General features: G+C 28.5%; 1 protein-coding gene across 16 annotated transcripts in view; it reads left to right on the top strand.

Annotated features, from left to right (window-relative positions):
• Positions 1-442: 442 nt before the first annotated feature.
• sw (cytoplasmic dynein 1 intermediate chain short wing) overlaps positions 443-22,587 on the top strand; it is an 87,973-nt gene continuing 65,828 nt past the window's right edge. For 6 of the 16 annotated variants that reach the window (XM_075376080.1, XM_075376077.1, XM_075376074.1 and 3 more), the window contains exons 1-5: positions 443-656; positions 6,700-6,830; positions 8,666-8,762; positions 9,502-9,613; positions 10,957-11,078. In XM_075376080.1, the coding sequence (XP_075232195.1) occupies positions 6,732-6,830; positions 8,666-8,762; positions 9,502-9,613; positions 10,957-11,078 (430 nt within the window). In that variant the 5' untranslated portion in view covers positions 443-656; positions 6,700-6,731. Of the gene's footprint in view, positions 657-6,699; positions 6,831-8,665; positions 8,763-9,501; positions 9,614-10,956; positions 11,079-17,858; positions 17,919-22,587 lie in introns of all 16 variants that reach the window. The other 10 variants (XM_075376076.1, XM_075376073.1, XM_075376069.1 and 7 more) reach the window with 4 other exon arrangements.

Here is a 22,587-nt window from a genome sequence, read left to right as displayed (position 1 = left end):
ATGAATTAAATTATAAAGTATTTCAGTTCTTTTTTCTACTACTTTTAAATTACTAGGTGCAGGTAATATTGCATTTTTATTATCGTAAGTGTGTTACCAATATTACAGTAATCGGCGTTAAAAAAAGTAAAATTCAATATTTGATCCAGTCTAGTGAATTCTTAGGACAAAGAAGACTGTTTTTTTTATAAGGAACGATAGATAACGTTACAGTCGCAAAAACAAAGAAATTAAACATTGCAATCACTCAATGAATTACAGAAAATTTATTGATTTTAGTACACGTGACATAATCCTTATACATATTAAAAATCAAATGAAATTTCTCAGATCTTTCGTAACAGTAAATTAGAATAAAAATACTGATACTGGACAGTTAAAAAGAGAAATACTATATCAGGCGTGCCTGATATAGGTAGATAGATATATAGATAGATGTTCTATAATATTTATATGACATTGGCTAATGGCCGAGGAGTGACTTCATCGTAATAGTTCGGCAGTTATGATGTTCGTATTTCTTGTTTATGCCGTGATTTTATCATAGCGGATTTTAATTTGCAGTGTTTTTTTTTTTAAAGGTGACCATTCGTTGCATCTTATTACCTACGCACGGAATCTCCGTGTTGTCATTTATTTTCTAGTGAATTGTAATAGTAAGTTTTACTTTCCTTTCCAAGTTGTACATATTGATCACTGTAATTGTTGAATTAGTTTAATTATAAGTTAGTTTAGTTGCTTTAAGTTCTTTATTGGGTTAAATTATCATTCATGATATAAGGAAATGTTTTAAAAGTAAATATGTGGTGAATATAATTGGCTTGTGCTTGTTTTATCCAACGTTTGTTCGTCAGGTAATGAAGATCTGATTACGTTTTAGCCAAATATTATTGATTCAAATGTTATGTCCTTTTTTATTATCTTGCACGTAAGATCTACTAGTCACAAGTATTTTTTTTTTGTAGTCTGTATCAGTGAAACACCAATTTATCCACCTGTTTTACTTTCAGTTGTAACTGTCATTGATCTGAAATTACTTTTCATTTGGCTTGTTCAATAAAATATTGTTTATTTTATTAGTCATTGAAATTGATTGTTTTGTAACATTTATTGTGTTATGTTTAGCTGATGACTTAAATTCTCCAAATGTTAGAACAGTTTTTAAATTCCCCAAACCTGAGGTGTATCATCTTTGCCTCTAAAAATATCATTGCATACCATAGTGAGCTAACATTGATTTATTAGATATAAGTAAAGTTTATTTTTTAACTTTAATTTTTACTAGTTGGGGTGTAGCTTTTATCTGCTTTCTAGACCTGTTATAAGATATTCATGTTACTTAGTATAATATATGAAACATTTTCATTTAAATTCTAATGAATCGCCTCTAAATTGTAAGGGATAAACTATATTTGTATGCTCCATTACATCAAATTCTCACTATTTGGTATTGAGTGTTGCCATTCTGTAGTGTATTCTTTCTATCAGCCCAATATACTTGATAATGTAGCAGTTTTGATGCTTTAAATATATTATGTGACCTTAAATTATAAGTAGTTTGTAAAATTATTTTGTCATGATGTTGCTTAAGTTCGGTATGCTTACATTGTTAACATTTACTCTTTATTACCTATGTCTGGTCTGCCATACCTGGTTATTGTGTAACATGTTTTTTACTTTTGTAAATTATAATTTTTAATATTTTCACTGTATTCATTTGGGCTGTTGTGTACAATTATGAACTCGGCTCAAATACTTTTCATGGGAAGATACAAGGTGTGGCAGGCAGAAACAATGACTCAATTTAAATTGTGTGCTATTTTTGGTCACAACTTCCTAGAGAGCTTTTATTTATACCATTGCATAATGCAGTTAAAAGGCTTTTTCTGTCCACCGTATTACATGACCTTAGCAGTTAGTATGGAGTGCTGGTCGAATGGAAATTTTTTTCAAGTGTGCCAATAGCGTCATAAGAATGCAACATTTCAAAATCATCTCGATTCCCCCCTGAGGGGAGAAGATCCCGCCTCGTAGCGTGTCCAGTCGCTACACCACCCCCTCTGTTCCTAGCCAGTAGTGGCTTTAACGGAGGACATCTTCTCGCCCTCAAACTGTTGCACATCACGGCATTCAGTTCAGGCCCTGCAGAGATGCCACCGATGCAGATGCCCCAAGGGACATCTGCATCGGTAAAATTCACCCCGAGATAGTTTTAAGTTTATGCCTTCAAAAGAAGACAACGGACACCTGCAGCTACCACGTCGCCCTCAGGAACTAAGCTAGAAGCCTAATCGCGGAATGAAGACCCCGCGCTTCATTTCAAAATCAGCCAGAATAGGTAATTTCCATTGCTGAAGGCAAATATGAGGTGGATCAGCTGATTCAGAACAACAGCATCTGCTTTAAACAAGAAGCCATCTGGTAGGCCGTGTATGGTTTGTTCCCCAGACAATATTGCAAGAGCTGCTTTAGAGTAAGTCCAACACAACTAGTTCATCGGCATTCGCAAGCACCTTAATATATTGGACATAAGTGTACAACTAATGTTGCCCACACATACAAGTTCCATCCATACAAGGTGCAAATAATACAAGAATTATTTTCCAGAAGTCTAGAGGCACATCAGAATTTTTGTACATAGCTTCTGGAGATGATAAACACTTAACCCAATTTTCTCAACAATTTGATGTCTGAACCATTGTCATTTATCTGACTGTGTAAACAAATAAAACTTAGGTACTGGGCTCCTTGCAATCCTTAGCAGTTTAATGAACAACCACATCATAATGTCTTGTCAGGGTATTATTGGTCCCCATTTTTTTTAGAATGTTGCAGGCAACACTGTTAGGGTCACAGCAGATTGTTACAATGTTATGTTGCAACAGTTCATAATATTATAAATGCACCTTAATGATATCAGTATGCAGTTGTGGTTTCAACAGGATGGTGTAACCTCTGACATAGCAAGAACATCCATGACAACCTTTAGAAAGAATTTTTCCAGAGCACCTTGACCTGATTTATTAGTGTTTTATTTTTTCTGTGTAGATTCCTGAAATCCACAATGTATACTAACAGACCAGCAAATATTCAGGAATTGGAAAATAACATTCTCACCAAAATTGAGGTCATAACAAAATTACATAAGGTTATGGCCATTGTGTATCTTAATCACATTACCAGCAATGGTGTCACCTGAAGGACATAATTTACAGAAAAACGACAAATATAAGGAATATTATGAAGTGCTCTTTCAAACATTGTATACTAATAGTTCTAATTCTTCATGGTTTAATATTATGTTTAAAATGGATACTGTTTCCGTCGTACCTGTTAAATTAATCATTGGATTATGGGCATGAGATAGAAACAGATATTAAAGATTAGAAATGATAGCAATGGTTTTAACAATTGGCTAATTTTATAGTTAAGGATATCTTAGTGAGGTTAGCAAATGGTAGGGTTGTGTTTGCTTATATTGTACAAAGTACACTTTGTATAATGTAAATGACCAAATGTAAGCCTAAAAGCCCCATTCAGATGGTGGATTTTAACACCTTTCCTTACCTGGTATTACTGACAGCTTATAATAGTCTCTTAGAAGTAGACTGCTTTCCACTTCTATTCTTCTGTCATATTGTTTATACAACACATATGCATTTACATCATTTATATATGCTTCAATAGAAAATGGCCATTGGATATAACAGAATTCGCCTTCCTATAGAATGGTTTACATGCATTATGTCTAGAATGCACCCTTATATGTGGTTAGAGTAGACAATCATTTCAAATTTCTGATCATCCTTATTTAAAGTTGCAACATGGTGCATAGAAGAAAAAAAATTGACAACTTTCTTTCTTGTCTTTGGACATATGAAAGCAATGTCATTTCATATGTACCCTTGATATCAATCTTCTTATAACTTAGTTTTGGAGCCAAGAAATACATAATATTTTATCTTTACATACCCCCCCATAAATAAATACCCCCCCTTCCTTGTAATTAAATTACCACTCCAAACCAATTATGTATTGTAATATTACAATTTAAATTCTAATCTTGTCCAGAAAGTCCTAAAGCTGATGGATTTGGTTTTAGATGGGTCTTATTTTACAAACTGCGCCTTTGCTATTCTACACGGTTTGTTTTTCATTTTAGGATTTTCAAAATAATGTTTGTTAGTACTACTACTAAGGGACAATTTAATCATATAATTATGAGGTGTGCTTTATATACATTTACCCCTGAAGCTCACAAGCATTTAACAACACAATATTCCCACATTGTACAACACTCCCAACTATATGACAGTTATAAGTAAGCATTTAAAAAAATTTAGATGTTGGAGCTAACATTGCCTTGTTTAAAAATTCAGTTTTGTCAACAGAATTATCAGATCTCAATTTCAGATTAATTTTTTTTTACAAGACAATGAAAAAAAGGTTCATGACATTTTGGTTAATAATAAACTGTCTTAACCCTACCAGATAGTGAGTAACAGATACGATAGACTTCTTCAAAATCAGTTTCTCGTACTGTTTTATCAAAAATCTGAAATTTCCAAATCAAGACCATATGTTAATTATTCATCATCTGTAGCAACTATTACAATATTTTCTTTACTCTCTTTTGTTAAAGGTCGTACCTTTTTCCTCCTTTTTGTAATATCTGTGGCTTGATTATTCATAGCTTAAAATTGAATCCTTTCCTCTTAGCAATATCTGTTAGTATCTGTGTAATTTTTTTTTTCAGTGCATAAAATTTATTTTTGTATAGTTCAGTTAGAACATTAATTTTCTTAAAACTCACCCATAAACAATCATACATTGACAGTAGGTCATAAAATTCATAAGTGAAAATTAAAAAGGTATGTTTTTATAATTATAAAAATCAAGAATGTAAATATATCAATTTTTTAAAACTTTATCCCTCATCAACCAACAACCAATAAAAATATCAACAAATTAAAGGACATTATGATCAATAATTACTATTAGAAAAGTTGTTTAAAGGAGGGAATGTCTTATGGCGCCTAAGAAACAGTTTTTGACCGACATTTTGGGTATGAAACAAGTAGCTGCAAAATTTATTCAGAAATTGTTGAATTTTCAACAAAGGCTACAAGCGGTAGTTAACTACTGCTTTACCATGTAATTCTGATTCATCAACGATGACTTCACAATTACCCCAAATATGTTATATCAGATGATGAAATGTTGGTGTACCATTTTGAAATCAAGATCTAGTTATCTAAATAGAAGCAATAGAAGATTCAAGATCGAATGAACCTGTCCAGTTCAATTGGATTATAAGGTTCTTATTACTTGTTTTGTTACATTTTTTCTTTTATTACAATGATGGTATCTGTTATGAATTTTTACCACAAGTGGTACAGTCAACAACAGAATTACTAGTTACATGAGATAATCTGAAGGAAGATATCAGATGTGGCCAAACAATTCTTGGATTTTACATCATGGTAATGTCTTTGTTCACCCATTTCTATGAACTCGTGATTATTTAGCCAAAAATAATATAATACTGATGCTGCAGTTTCCGTATTCTCCAGACTTGGCATCCTGCGACTTTTTCTTGTTTGCAGTGATATGAAAAGGTTAGTGATTTGCAACGATAGATGAAGTAAAAATAAAATAAGTGAACTAGATTATATTAAAAAAGTACTTTTCACAACTGTTTTGAAGATTGAAAAAAACGTTGTTATACCTCCGGTGGACAATAAGTATAGAAGAATAAATAAATTCTTTTTTGTAAAAAAGTTAAATTATTTTTCTTTTAATCACACCGTACATTTTTCTTTTGTATTTTTTAAAAGGAATAGTACTGCTGCTAATAATATTGACTATTGTAAGCTAGTATATTAACCATTACACTAGTCTGTTGGTGTAATGATTAACTTTTTATTCAGTTGTTGCAGGTTCATTTCCCACGAAGCGTTTGGGATTTTTTTCTAAGTTTTCTCCTATTAATTATTAAACAAAATATTTATCCCCAGGATTTGGCTAAAAATAACATTTTCAAGAAATTTAATTTCTTACTTAATATTTATCAGGATTTTGTATCAATTTTATGAAATCATTCAACTTTTTTCTCACCAAATGTATTTGAAAATTTAGAAAAAAAAATTGTAGGAAATGTTTAGAATTATAAGATTGCTTATCTTATATTACCTATTTATTAGGTACATATTAAGTACCCATTAAATATGATATACCATTCATTTCTGAACATTTGAATAACCTTTTTTTGCCGAAAGGCCATTGATTCATTACAATTTTTGCCCACACAGTTATTACCCTCTATAAACCTGCAGTATAATTTTTTGAAATTTTGTGTGAGGACTGCACATGAGCATTATGTTTAATTTTGTGTCTAAATTTGTTGAATTTCTTCTGTTAAGTTGCTGGACGGTGAATACACTTCACCTCATCTATAAGCCATTACTTTTGTAGCAGCAAGTAAGAGGTTAACTCCCATCTGTGAAATTTTATGTAACTACAATGATGGTTTCTAGCTTTGTATTGTACGTAGTCTCCACATGCAACTATTACTGCTATATTTCATATAAAATTTTAGATCTTAATTATAAGGTTTAAAAAAATTATTAATTTGTTAATTTAATCTAAGAAAGTCTACTTGTTGTTAAAAATTATCTTGATTAATTTTTATTACTCTAGAATCAATAACACTGGATACTCCAGGGAAGAAAATGTCTGATCGGAAGGCTGAGTTGGAGAAAAAGAAGGCTAAGCTTCAAGCCATAAGAGAGGAAAAAGAAAGAAGACGACGAGAAAAAGAGCAAAAAGATGTCAGTATGAATTACAATTAATTAGTACTATTACATAACTAATGTTTGTAGATATTTTTGCTTAATTTTAACTAGAACATTTTCATGACTTTTGTGTTATGAGCCTGAGGATTTCATAGTAAATAAATAAAGATGTAATAATGTGTGAATATTATATATTCTAGTAAGATTAATTCAAATAAATAGTAGATCTAAAAACAAGATGTAATTTATTAGTTTTGTTTTACTTGTTTATTAATTTCTTTGAAACTTAAGTGAAACACTGTAAAAAAGCTTTAAAACAATTAGTTTTACAAGAGCTATTTTTTAAGTAAGGTCTGTTTTTAATACAAACAAAACTAGTACTAGTAAAGATATTGTCAAACATTTTTTTTTATTTCGCTACACTACATTTCTAAGTACTTACCTTGTTTGTTTAAACATTTATTGTAGTTTTTACTAAATTGTTTACACCCACATCATAGAAATCAGCCACCTCTAAAAACAACCAATCTTCAACCATTGTTTTCACTTCTTCATTATTGTCAAACCACTGACCACTGAGTAATTCTTTCAGATAGCGGATCAGGTGGTAATCACTCAGCACAAGGTCCGCACTGTACAGTGGGTGGTCCATTTGCTCCCATCCAAAAAAAAGGTTAACTATTTTGAGTAGTAGAATCAGGTCATACATCGTCATGCAGCAATAAAACTCCAGATGACAGTGAACTAAGTCACATATTCTTTATTGCACATCGAAGCTTCGTCAAGATCTCACAGCTGAGTTTATTGTTGTCCCTTTGAGCATAAAATTGACTAACTGGACACATGTTTATCCCAAAACACAGTTGCGATTATCTTGCATGTTGACGTCTGTTTGGCTTTCAGTTTGATTGGAAATGTATGTTGCCATACCATTAACTGCTGCATTTATGCAGCAAAGTGATGTGAGAAACCCATGTCTCATTTCCTGTGACAGTGTGGTCCAAAAGTTTATCACTTTCCTTATTTTATTTTATAAGGCCCGAAAAGTACTAGCCGTTCCCCTTTTTTGGTGTTCTTCTGAATGCAGCCTGGGGGCCCATCACAAGCGCAGGTTTTGAACTACAAGATTTCAGAAACAATTTTTATAGCACTGACCTTGAAATGTGTGGGAATGTCAGTGATAAAGTGGAAATCGTGAATCACCGGTCTTCATGAATGTTTGCTCAACTTCATGCACCAAATTGTCTGTGATCACAATAGGTCAGCCCAATCATAGTTCATCATGGACATTGTCCTACCTGTTCTTGAACAGTCGTACCCACTTACACACTTTGCTGTTATTCATTGAATTAGGCCTGTAAACCTCACACATCTGGCAATGAATGTCCACTGGGTGACACATTCTTTGCAGTTAAAAATCAAATCACAGACTATTTCACAATCGGCAGGCAGTTTAATTATTTGAAACATTTCAATTTCACAATATAAACAATACACAGTGATGCTACAATTGCAAATGGCATTTGTATTTGTGCAAGGCATGCTGGGGTGCATGTGAATTTTGACATTTGTGCCAAATTACATAGCCAGTCAGACCTTACTTAAAAAATAGCCCTCATATTATAATTATTAATTATGTGTTTTATGAAATGAAAGGAAGTAGTTATTAATAAATTACATTGGCATTATCTAACAACTGTGGCTAACCTTATTAAATCTGACGATGTACTGTAGGTCCCCTCACCAACATTGGCTAGGATAAGGTATATTTGTGTGATAAAATTTTCTTTTTCATATTGAACTGCTGTTTTCTTCTTATATGTACCCTGATATATTCAATCTAACTTATAAAGTAATATTTTTTTACCTAGGCTGAAGAAGCTGCGCAACGTGCTGCACATGCTGATAAGGATCAAAGGAAGGAGATCGATGAGATGTTATCATCTCTTGGAGTTGCTCCAGTCTCTGGTAATATCAGCTGTTCATATATTTTAAACCTTTAATTTTAATTTTTTTGTAAGTAATGGAAAAGTTTTTTAAAGATTATTTTATTTAAATTTGTAGTACGAGAAGAAGTACTTAACATGTTTTAGATTCACACACTTAAAATATCAAAATTGTACAGTTTATTATATAAACTGTAGGAATCCCAATAATGAACAAATTGCAAAATGGCCACTATGAAAATGTAGTTTGTGTTTGGAGCTGCACCTGGTAACTTCTATCTCTTATCATACAGCTAATATCTCTTATCATACAGGTAATTAGCATGAAACATTCTACTTTTATGTGTGTTATACAGAATTGTGATGATTGTACATGGCAGTTTATGAGAAAAAAGTATATAATAGATAACTTTTGTAAGTACTTAATATTCACAATTGCCTTTTAATAGCAGTGTAAAGTCAGCTGAATCTCTTCCCTTTAGAAAGTTAAGCAAGAATTGCTTACACTTTATACTTTCTCATATAATAACTAAAAAAGAAGTGTTTTATAAATACTCTTCAAATATTTAGAGGATAGAGAAGAGGAATCTAATATTAAATAAGAAATTAAGATAGCAATTAGCTATGATTATATCCCTCCTTCAAGTTCTTTATAAAAATACCTTCAAAATATAAGTTAATCAGAAAATTAGAAATTCTGTTGATTGTTATTCTAGTATATATTTTATATGTTTTTAATTCAGATATAATTTTTTTTCCAGATGTTTTATCAAGCTTGTCCAGTGTTGCGTCTACAGGAACTGCTGAACAAAGTAACTCTGCAACACCAGACACCAGTCTTCAAGTCAATTCATCACCTGTTTTTACTGCGGGGTCAGGAAAACTTGTTTATTTTTTTTAATTTTCTCATAGTTTGTTTTCATTCAGTCCATTTATTTATTTATCCATAAGACCAAATTGTAAATTTCTAGAAAGATTTCCATTGGGCTTAAAAGTTAAGATTATTAGAATTTTATTTTAAATTCAGTTTTCCATCAACCCATCTTGGTCCAATTGTTTATTCAAATTGTAAAACATTCTGCTGAAGTATAGTTAAAAAATGCTATTCATTTGTTTAAAAATGAACTTATCTGTGTTAACCAAGATCTGAAATATCTGACTTTTAAATAGTCACCTTTGTTGAAAGGATCCATTGGAAGAAGTTGTTTAAATACTAAAACAATATTGTAAGATTTAATATAATTTAAACGCTAATTTTTTATATACTTTTTTAACAGTGGCATAGAAAGTAAAATTTGCTCAAATAAATAGATAAGCTAGAGTTTGAATATTTAATATTTTTTCATCTATACTGTCAGTCCAATAAAAATAAAAATTTGACTATAAAAATGTTTGTAGTCCATTTTTTCTTTTTATGTGCATATTTTCTTTCAACTGATATTAAATTATGTTGAGTAGAATCGTTATTCCATTTTTAGCCTTCCATTCAAACAAACCCATTTTTTCTTCTAAAACAATTAACTACACTACAAAAATAATATACTAAAGCAAAATTACATTAACAATCGATACTACTTAAAATAACAGGACTAATAAGTGAAGGGCAGCAGTATAGATAAGAACACTGAATATAAACAGACCATGTTTGATCTGGGCAAAATCTCCTTAATATGAGCTCTTTGAAACTCCTCGTGGCAGTAAGATTCCTTTTACATTTGTTAAATATTCAAAAACATATTAGGGTTTTATAGATATCTTTTTTAAATTCTGCTGATTTATTCAAATAAATCTCAACCTGCTTGAAGGAACACAAAAAAAATTAACACCTTTTATTTAGTTACATGCAATACAGGTTTTAAACAACTATATCTGTACATTATATATACATTATTGCAGCTGAATTTGATCAACTTTTATTTGTTATTAAAGCTGGAATTATAATTGATTTTAGTGATATATTTACCAGTAATACTTTTAATATAATAATTTTAAATATTGAACGACTTCATAGTAAAGTTTTCTTGTTGCTGTTTAAGGAATGCTTCAGCGATTTTTAAATATTGACTTATTAAATTTAAGCCAATTTTGATAAGTTCTTTACTGAACTTTATATAAAACTGAGTTTTCCATTTTTATAAATGTTACTTTTAATTATTAATGAATTCATCAGTTACTTTTAATTTTAGTTAATTTCTTTGTACTGTCTTTTTTTGCAGACAACGCAAAAAGTCTCCTCAACTGAGTGTTATAAGTGTTCAGACAACGAATATACCACCAAAAGAAATGGTAACTTATGCTAAACAAACACAGACAACAAATGCTCCACACGAGCGTGATGGTAAGTTTTAATTTTTCATTACTCTACTTAAAATAAATTCAGTGATACTTTTTTTTTAATTTTGCATAATCAGTCACATAATTGAGTGATAATTGAGATTTATAAGTTAATTTTAAAAGGAGGATGAGGATATTCTCTTTCATTTTCATTATTTTGATACATGAAGGTAATGGATTTTTTTATTAAGAACAGGCTTTTAAAAGTTATATTTATTATTGCAGTTAGCTCAATTAATTTTTGTTAGCTTTTTTAAAATTATATTAATCTTTATGGAACTTCTTTCATTTAAGCTTTCTTAAACGCATTCCGTAAAAATAAAACACTATTGTGGTAGGCTTTTTTTTTTACTAACATACAAAGTTACATTTTCATCTTAATATTTTCCATATTCTTCGAAACATATTTTAGAGGAATTTTCATATTTTCTTTCTCATTATTATTATTATTATTTATGGGTTATTTGCTGGTGATATTTTTCATATCAGAAAAAATCTTAGATATTTAAATCTTGCATGGTGTTTTATTGAAAGCATGGTGTTTTCTATTTTCTCCTCCATTTTAAGTAAATAAGGTTTTCTTCTACTCTTATGGAGTTTGTACTGTTTTGTTGAAATATTTAATTTAATTTCCGTATTCTTGAATTCCATACTTTTTTCTTTAACTTTTATTTTCTTTATTTATTTATTTTATTTTCACTGTGAATATTTTTGTTTGATATTTTACACAAAAATGTTAAGTATATACTTTTTTCTTTTATAAGTTTGTACTGTATATTATACTTTCTTTTTTATCCATAAGGTAATAATGTAATGTTCAGCTATAACAATTCTTTTATAACATAATCACAAGACTTTTTTCATGGGATGATTACTATTACAACTGGTAATTTGTACATATAAAACCAAATTAATAACTGGTGTTTGTATGGCCAGAACAACAGTTTCCATCTAAAACTAATAATAGAAAACTTAAGCATATTTCCTTAGTAAATTTTTGTTTACAGTCAGAGCAGGAATTTTGATTTTTGTTTTTATGTTGTACATACAATATCTTCATAGCTTGTCAGGCAAGTACTCAAAAGTTAAAAATAGCCATCAACTTGATTATTTCAGTTAGACCTCTAGACAGGATCGTGTTAGGTTAACAGAAAATATAAGAACAAACTTTTTTGAGTTGAAAAATAGAACGTTAAAAGTTTTAACTATGAGTAAAGTTAAAATATTTGTAATGTCCAAATTGCTTTTGTTAGATTATTAGTAATATATAGTAATAGGGAGTTAGGCATTACTAATAGGATATTAGTAATAAAAAAAAGTACTTGACTTTTTTTAGGAAGTTATGGTATAATTAACACAAAAACAATTTTGGTTTAGGAATAATAAATTTTTAGGTAATCTAATATTTATATTTTTAATCTAACCTGAGTAATCTAATTGCTATAGGCTAATTCATTTTTGATTAATACTAGCTGCATATTAGTCTTAGTATGTAACTTATTTTGGTAATGAAACATCTAAATTTGACGTTTTTCTTGAATTAATGAATAAATTGAATTTTATTAGTTGATTAAAATCATATAAAATTATAAATTATATTTCTATTAACAAAATATTAATATAATTATATGCAGTTTTTAGTATTCTAGTCTTTTTAATCAGTCTTTGTTATTCTTTTTTTTAGTCCTTTAATTATTGAAGTTATATTAAGTAACAAATTTTTTTTAATTTTTGCTTAGTGTATTATTAATATTAAGGCATTTTTTCATTGCATTTTTGGACTAATTTATATCATCTCTGATTTTATTTGATTTGTAAAATTTATTTTAAAACGGAACATATTATATAGTGGTCTTTTAAAGACGAAATTACTTATTTATGAAAAATAAATTTTAAAGAAATTTTTTTGTATTCTAGCATATATGCCATTTAATTACAGAAGGCTTTTGATAAAACACCTGTTTTTCTTGTCATTTTCACTGTGTATTGTAGTTCAATCTCCTTTGTTATTTTTTTTTTCATTATTTATTTTTAATTTATGCTCATAAGAAATTGTGCATTGTTAGTTAGTCTACTCCTTAATGTAATATGATTGTTCAAAAGTTACCAAGGAATTTATCTGTTGCCGGCCTATTTAGTTGGGAGCTGCAGATAGCTGTATCATTCCTTGTTATTTGTCAGGTAATCAGTACTCCCTACTTTTTTGCCATGCCAGCAAGTGTTGTTAATCAGAACCAAACACTACAGGTTTGACTAATAATGATAAGAAAACAGAGCTGGGAGATCCTTTATTATTGATCTTGTTCTTAGTTGCTGTGATATTTTAAATCTTGAAATGTTTTTGTTTATAAAAAAAATTTTTTCTGTCATCAGTCATTTGACCAATTTTAACATCATTCCTTTCTACTCTATGTTTGTATGTTAATTCCTTAAACAATATACCACCTATATTCTACATTGAAACCTATCTATTTTAGTAATTGCATTAAATAAATTATATCGTTTACATTTCTTATTTATTTTATGATTTTGATTATTATCTTTTAAACTATATAGTCTAATTTGTTGTTTAATTTTTGTAAGTTGACTGATGGTATTATCTTGCAATAACGCTTCAAAATATTATATCATTACTTCCATTATATACTGGTTTCAGGTGACTTTTAGTACAGTGAAACCTTTTCAAAACGGAAACCAGTGGAATCAAATTTTTTTTCAATTTTGGACAGGTTTCCATTTTATCCAGATATAACAGTAGTGATGAACATACTGTGTACTGTTTGTGCTAAGTAATAATGAATGAAGTAATAATACGTCAAGCTAACAATACACGGCAACTTACCTTGAATGCTGTAATCCACTGGAATAATGTTTATAAGTTTATAATTTATCAATTTGTAGCCTTATCAAATATTTTTATTACACAATTAATGTTACACTAACTTCAAAAACTATAAAAACACAATTTTTCAAAAATACAGTACATATGATTAAGTTACATTTTTATCATGATTATTTGTGTGATTTCCACATGTCAATCGATATTACCTTCTTTGTCTTTTCTTTAACAACATGCTATTCTAAAGCAATATGTGCTTTTCACAAATACTCCAAAAATTCAGTACAGTTTTTCTTATGGTAAGCTTCTGTAAATCACTTAAGCATTGGAGCACATTGAATTACGACTTTATTTTGACAGTATCTTCAGTATTGCTTGTTGAATCATCACGTTTGGGTACGGTTTTCTTCATCTTCGTCAATTGGCGGTTCAATGTCATCATTATTCTCCGATGAAACTACAAAACTACTTCAGTTGCATTGTTAGCTGTAATACTGGTAGCCAAATCACTGTCAGAGTTTACTAATGTATCACCATTTATTTCAAATTCATTAGTACTGCACAGATCTTTTAAAATTCTCATATTTTTCTCTGCTTCATCTAATCTTACAGTTGCATCGGGAAGTGATAAGAATTTAGCTTTTTTAAAACATTTTGTTACAGTTTCCTCTTTTACATTCTTTACTTCCATATGAATCCAGTAGACAGCATCTGATGATTGTGTGGTACTTGTAGTATTAGGTGGAAACCAGACTAATTTAACATTAGACAAATTGATATGAGGATGACAAGTTGCATTATCAGTGAATAATAACAGAAACAGCGATCTTGAATTTTCATTTTAGAATTTTAGAAGTCATCCTAGCTTTTTTCTTAAATTACCGTCACATGGAATTTATTAACATTCATGTGAGAAAAGCACCTTGGTCTTTTCAATTTACCTATGATAAGCAGTTTTAGAAGTTTCCTGACCATGTTTGCACAAAGAAAGTAAGAGGTTATTTTGTTAACACATTTTTCTCCTTTTAACACTAGTCTTTTAGTCAGCAAAATTCTAAAAAATATTCATGTTTCATCACAGTTAAAAATGTCTTTTTGATCATAGCCAGCCAGAACAATAGAAAGTTTTTGTCTCACATTCCTTAATTACAGACTTATCGGCATCTCTTGCTCCTCCACAAACTTCATTCCAAACGATGTTATGTCCATTTTTAAAAAATTCATGCCGTCCATTAGAAGCTTTAAAATCAGGTTTGTATAATTTTTTAGCTAACAGTAAAGCTTAGCTTTGTAAAATGAAGCCAAGAGTTCCCAAATGTTTAGATCTACTGCTAGCAAATCATTCCCACAACAGTTCGTTTATTTCTTCATATCCAGTAGTTTTCTGCTGTTTTTTCATATTCCCATTTCCTTTTAACCATCAACCATAATTTTTGCTATTTTTTGTTGTGTATTTTATTTTCTGAACAAGTTGTAGATCTGAGTTTTTCCACACAACTTGTTCATTAACTGATTGTTGCGGTCAATTTGTCTTTGTTATTTAGTTCAGTAACTTTTTTATTTAATGTTAAAGCAATGTTTTTGAGACATTTTGGTTAAGTTTAAAACAAAAACAAATTTATAAAATTAGGATAAACTGATAGTATACACAGTAAGATACAATAATAAGATACAGTCACAATAAACAAGAATACAATAAAGCACAAACACATTAATTGTTACAGAGTAAAAAACTAACACAAATGTTGAGTAACTAGGCATACTCGTACTTGACTAGTTTATGAGCAAGTAAACCCAAATACAGTACTAACAGAAAAGAAGCATAGACAGATTGTCACACAGTAAATAATGACATAATTTTTGTAGAACATGTATGTTGCTACTATAGCTATTCTCTGCTTGGGTGTTCAGCCACCAATTTACATACATCTGTCATAGCTTTGACTAGCCTATAAGAAGCTTCTGTATAGGCTAGTATCATTTTTAATCTCCTTCTAAACATTATGGTATACTAATAAAATTTTCCTTCCTTAATATCATACTTCATAGAGTATATTTTTAATATTATTCAGGGTGCCTAACTTTCCATTTCCACTTTGTGGAGGTTCGTATTGTACAGGATGATTTACTTTGATTTTTCCACCTTTTTAATAGGAACAATATTATTTTCCAAAATTGGAAGGTTTCCATCTTGTTCAGGGTTTGTTTTGAACAGGTTTCAGTTTACACACATGCATGCGCACATACATACACACACACACATACACACACCTTATGTTTCCATTCACTTAACAGAGAGTAATTTTCATACAATCTTCTCCTTACACCATTCCACTTTTTTCTTATTAACAGTTAATTTTTTTTTTTAAGGCATATTAAGAGTATTTTACTCTTAATACACATACACACACACACACACACACACACACATATATATATATATATATATATAAATTGCTTAATTCAAGGAAAAAAAGAAAAAGGATATTTGTATCATAATTAAAAATTTTTTTTTGCAGTATTTAGGCATACAGTAAAAGTGTTGAAGTAATCTTTATTTATCATATGTTCTGATATAAATTTAATTTTAATATTATGGACTTATCTATTAACAACTTTAACTATGGAGATGATTTAAATTAGTCATGTTGTTTACTGGATGTTTGAAAATTGTTAACTGCACACCTACACAAAACCATAATGCTTCATCTTGATTTATGAATAATATTAATAATGCATAAGTATCACTATCTGCTACAAATCTTTGCAGTTGGTATTATTGTTAAAAAAAATTAAAGAAACGTAATCTATTTTGATACGTGCAACATGAACTTGTGCTAAGTTTTGTGTTTTTGTGACTTGTTTGTTTTTATTTAATTGTTAATGCAATTTAGTAAACTATTAAATCCTAGCTACTATGCAAAATCATAAAAACCTGGGAAGGATTTGAGATTTATTTTTAATAATTTAGTAAATTTAATATTCTTTGTTGTAAGAATAAATGTATTATACCTGTAAGGCACAAAATACCATTGATTTTACTAAATATTTTCTCAGGCTGTTTTGATTGCCAGCAAAGTTAGAAAATAAAGGACTAGAAATAAATAATATAAATATTAAGATTTAAATAAAATAACCGTAAAACCGTAATAAAATAAGTAAAATAACCGTAAGCATAATATAAAAACATCTTGTCTTTATTATAATATTCAAATTTTCAAGATATTATTCCCTAATATATTTCACATGTCTGACTGAATTCATTAGCTTTTAGAGAATGCACAGTTCACCTTTCTAAAGATTCCCAAGTAGTTCATTCCAATTGAATGAACTACTGTGGTCATTTGCCACCAAAAAGTAGTTGTTACTGCTATATGTTTTTATCTATGTCTGTTACCTTAACACAGAATTTATTGCCCAGTGCCCCCTTGGCGTAGACTTAAATTAAGTGATTTGTTACTGTTAGTTACTAAGAATGTTTAACATAACTCTTACAGAATGTTACGGTTGCTGATAATTGGGTAATTATATAATGGTTATTTGCATACTGGTGCTGTCATTAACAAAATGGAACAAATTTTACATATTTCTTTATGAATTTATTAGGAATTATATTTAACAAAACAGGAATATAATGGTCATCTTTGACCATCAGATTACGTTAAATACATGTATTTTTTTTAATTAAGGTGTTCAGTGACTTCACAAACATCCAGTATGCATATATATTTATTTATTTGTCATCACAAATACCTCCAACTTCTTCATTGTTATTATTATACTTCTATAATAATATGAGAATGGTGTTAATATTGAGTGGTGGATGGATGGTTAGTTTGGTTTGGTGTTAACATATATTCTCAGAAGTTTGAGGTTTTTAGTGTATTGTGTGCTTGCTTTGTCAATTGTGTTATTGCGACACAACTTCACAACTCTAACAAAAAGGATCTGATTCTTCTTCCCCACTGAAAGGATACTACGAGGACTGGTGGCGGCCAAGGAAAGGTGCGTTTCTCCTTACCTTACTGTACTCTTTTTATTAGTTATATTTTTTCATTTTCTTTTTTTAATCTTTGCTTAGTTTTCTTTCGCTTTTTATTCTTTGCTACTCTTTTTTTTTATAATTTTAATTATGGTTGGGTAACGGGGATTGTGTTCATTTTCATGGAACTATGGGAAGTCATTGTGGATGTAATGGAAATAGATACAGAGTCGTGAAAATTGTTTAAAATTCTTGTTTTTCAGTACTTATGTTACACTATTCAAAAAAAGCTCTTCCTAAATGCCACATTTTGTTGTGAACCCTTGCTTTTTTGTTATAAATTAGTCATTCAACATCAGTAATACTTTGCAAACTAATATTTTAAGATTTAAGATTATATTCTATTATAAAAATTATTTCAATACATACTACATGAATAAAAGACCCAATCAAGTTATACTATTGAAAAGATCTGGAAGCATATTTATACATTTAGAAAATTGTATTTTTTTTTTTACATATGCCACTCCACCAGTCCAGTTTTAAAAATTATGTTATAAATTATCTCAGTTGTAAAAATGTTTTTGTGGCATGTTAAAATGAATACACCTTAGTTTAATCCTAATTTCTTTTACTCATAAACACAGTTTTTTAACTGTAATTATCTGAACATTTACGTTTTCATAAAATATCTTACTTATGTGTCGATCCCCATTGTTGATTTTCTTGTTTTTATGACCATGACCCGTGCAATAGATACTTACAGAAGACTCATAAAAACATAGATGCTGTTTTTCAGTGATTATTGTTTTTTTTTTTAGAAAAGTATTTAGTAATATTTTTAGTACTCTTGGAGTACTTAACTTGATGACTTATTTCTTACCACCGTATTATTAAAATATTACTAGTTAATAAATTAACAGTTAATTAAAGTAATAATGGGAATTAATTTTTTTAATTAATCTTAGCTAATTTTTATCCTAGAACTATGTTTTTTCTTTAATTCTTTTAGTTCAAAAACCATCCAGAATAAATAATCTTACAAGATCTGTTTTTATACTTTTTCAAGTATGTTAGTAGAAGCAGTTGAATTTTTGTGTGTGTGTGTGTTAGTTACTGAAATGAACCTTTTTAGGATTCATATTATTCCTCTATACTGTTAATTTATATTTAAATTCTATTAAATTAGCGCCTAAAACAAAATATTGCGATAAGACATATCTTACCTTAATTTTTTGCAAAAGTACTTTTACGGGATCCAGCATCTTCAGTCATGATTGAAATAATTTTATTATTTGGAATTATTTTAATCATGACAGGACACAGAATGCTGTGAAAGTACTTTAATGAAAAATTAAGGTAAGATGTCTCTTACCTCAATATTCTGTACTAGCTGGTTTATTTAATAGATTTTAAATATATATATGTATTTTTTTTTTTTTTTTATCAAAAGAATTGTTTTTTATTTTCATAATTTTGATTATTGGAAGCTGTTTCTATTTAGTTATTTTTATCTTTTAATATATGATCTTAGTATAACCTTGGGATTTACTTTTAATCGTTATGTAGGGATTATATGAACACCCTAAGTACACAGTACTTGGTAATATTTTCTAAGTCTCTGCCAGATTTTATATTTCTCTACACACAATTAATTATTTGTCAATATCATAAAGTAAGAAGTAAAACAATGAGTCATTTAGTGAAGCTTTGCTATCATAAATAAAGTATTATTTACACGTAAATTAGAATATATGGATAATAGGTAAATAAATATATGTTAAAAATTGAGTAATTTTTATTTACTGTAGAAAACTTTATAAATTCTTTGCTGTGGATTTGAAATTGGGTCATTTGAAAACTATATGATTATCTCATTGATATTCTTATCATTATATCAGAAAAACTTATGAAACCATCTAAATGCAGATGTTTAGCTAGAATCTCAGAAGAAAAAATGTGTGCTGTAACATAATGGAGCAGTAGTTGTATTGGTTCTTATTGAAATAGTTAAAAATGACATTTTCTGGTGTAATTTTGCTTTATGATTTTTTATAAAATTTTAATAATAAAAAAAATTAGAATATATTTTATCACTAAAAATATTATTCTTATTATGAAAAATAGATATCAATATTATCATGCAATTAACTTAGCATTGCAAGTAGTTTCTTATGTTTTCTTTAGGAAAAATGGAAAGAATTTTTAATTGTATGAATTCATGTTAACATTTTTAGATACTTTTTTTTTAATATGATGAAAAATGTGCATAATTATTGAAGTTAATTTTCTTCAATCGGTTATTAGTAGAAAATTGTTAAATTTTGATAATCATTAAAATTGTTTGGAAATCAGGTGTCTTGTTTCAAATTATTCAGTTCTAATTTTTTTTCAAATGTAAATTATTTAAAATTTTTATTTTTAAATATTATTTAGCATGGTGGCATAGTTTATTTACAGATATAATTTATTGATTATTTTAATTTTTTTATTATACTTTGAAATATAGGTAACATTTTTTTTATGAATGAAAATTTTATCCCAGAGTCATATTTTTATATAACATATATGTATATATAATTTTTTATATTGTAAATGTGTTTAATTTGTCAGCTAATCATTTTTTCCTCCAAAATATTAAGTATTGTTGTCTATATTAACTGATTGTAACGAGGAGGCATTATTGCTGTTACCTTCTCTGTAACATCATTACCGCTCACTAATTTCCACCTATAGTTGATTAAACAACTGCTAATTTTATTGACACATTGCTTTTAACTAAAATGCGTGCACACCAATCAGTGATGTTTGGTGGTGCCTTAACTTTAAAATCTGTATATCAACAATTTTCCATGATTAGTTATTAATTTAAAATAATTTTTTATTTGTTATTGTTTTTCAGCACTTTCTTGCAACTTACAGTCTGAACATAAGTTTTGGTTTTATTATAACCAGAAAACTAATTATAGTTAATAATTGTTAACTATGCTTTTCATTTTCACTGGTGTGTGATTTGCCTAAAAACCTCTGACAGTCAGCATCAGCAGTTTATTAAAAGGCAATACATTCACTATGTTGGATAGTGCAATAAACTATCAGATATGGATTTTTTTTATCTGTTTATGTATATTACAATATCTCTTCATATTGAAGTTGGTCATTCAGTCTCTTTTGTTTTTATGATCATATGACTCACAAATTAATACAATAAATAATATACTAATGTAATTTTAAAACATTCATTTATTCTCACTGTTGTTATGAGTAATTTTCAAAGCATAGTAGTGTGTTTTATTTTTAAATATAGAAATGCCCGTTACTCAAATTATCTGTTTATTAATTATAACAATAATATGTGAATTTTTTAACTTAAAAAAACACAGGAGATAACAAACCTTCATGACTAGTTTTAATAGCAAACAAGCCCAGTTTTTTTAACAGGTGAACCTGAAAAGCTATGAAAACGTTCCAAAACATGGCTTCTTACAAGACATAAAAATAACTGTTGTTTTGAAGTGTACTTCGTTGTGAATTTGTTAACCAGTTAACAGATATAATGGAAAAAAGGAGAAAAAAATAAAAGTACTCAAGATCATTGAATGATACAAACAAATCTGTATCATTTGTAAACTATCAAAACAACCAGGATCCTAAAAATTAACGAACAGAGACCTGATTATAAAAACACTGCATTCAATAATCTTAAATTAATTCAATATATCTATTGGAAAAAAAATTAACTTTGCCTGCAAATGATTTTACAATTTCTTAAGTATTGTTGAAATTAAATTTTGGTTAGTCATATGTCAAACAAATGTCACTTTCAGACAGTCATAGACAAGAATGTTTAATATCTTGTTTATAAAACATTGGAAAAATATTTATTTATTATTCAAACTATTATTTTATTGTTTTAATTTATAACATTTTATTTTTTCTTACTATTTTTCAGTGACAATTTTTAACTTTCTGTTAATCAATCTGAATTTATTAGTTTATTAGATGATTTTCAAATTTAATTAATTTTTAAAAATATTTTTATTTTTCATGTATAATATTTTTACAAAACTTTACTTACTGGACTAAAAATAACATTAATTATTTTTTAAGTGTTTAATTTGACATCCCCCTTTTAGTAAATTTCTAACAGATTTTGTTTTTTAAATGAGTGAAAATGTCAGATTTATCATCCACTATCTTACAAAAGTGAGTGTCATTGTCCTGGAGTTTCAAGGGATACAAACATATCACCTAAGCACATTACTCTCTTCCTAAAGTGATCTGGTAGTGAATATGTGAAGACTGCAATGTCAAAAAATAATAATAAATGTAGAACAGAATTGGTTGTTTATAAATTGTTCTCTGTGTTGTATTAGTGCTAGGAAACTTAAGTGCTGAATATTCTTAATATGTGATCTGGTAATGAAGCAGCATTAACTGACATTACATGATATCATTCTGCGATTTAGTGATTTTGTAAATTGTGTTTTAGAAATAAAGGAATTATATTTCAAATATCATTCCCTCACATACACAATGACTTTATGAGATACTGCATGAATATTTTATAATTGATTTTTCCAACTGAAATGTAATTAGGTTATTTATAATGATACATTGTGTAAAATTAAAATTAAAAGTAAAAACGTATTTAATCTAGATTTAAATATTATATTTGGTATGTTCGGATAA

This window comes from Lycorma delicatula, chromosome 9 (assembly GCF_047948215.1).
Source record: "Lycorma delicatula isolate Av1 chromosome 9, ASM4794821v1, whole genome shotgun sequence".
Taxonomy (NCBI): domain Eukaryota; kingdom Metazoa; phylum Arthropoda; class Insecta; order Hemiptera; family Fulgoridae; genus Lycorma; species Lycorma delicatula.
The sequence above is the reverse complement of the archived record's forward strand: the minus strand, read 5'-3'. Positions and strand labels throughout refer to the sequence as shown.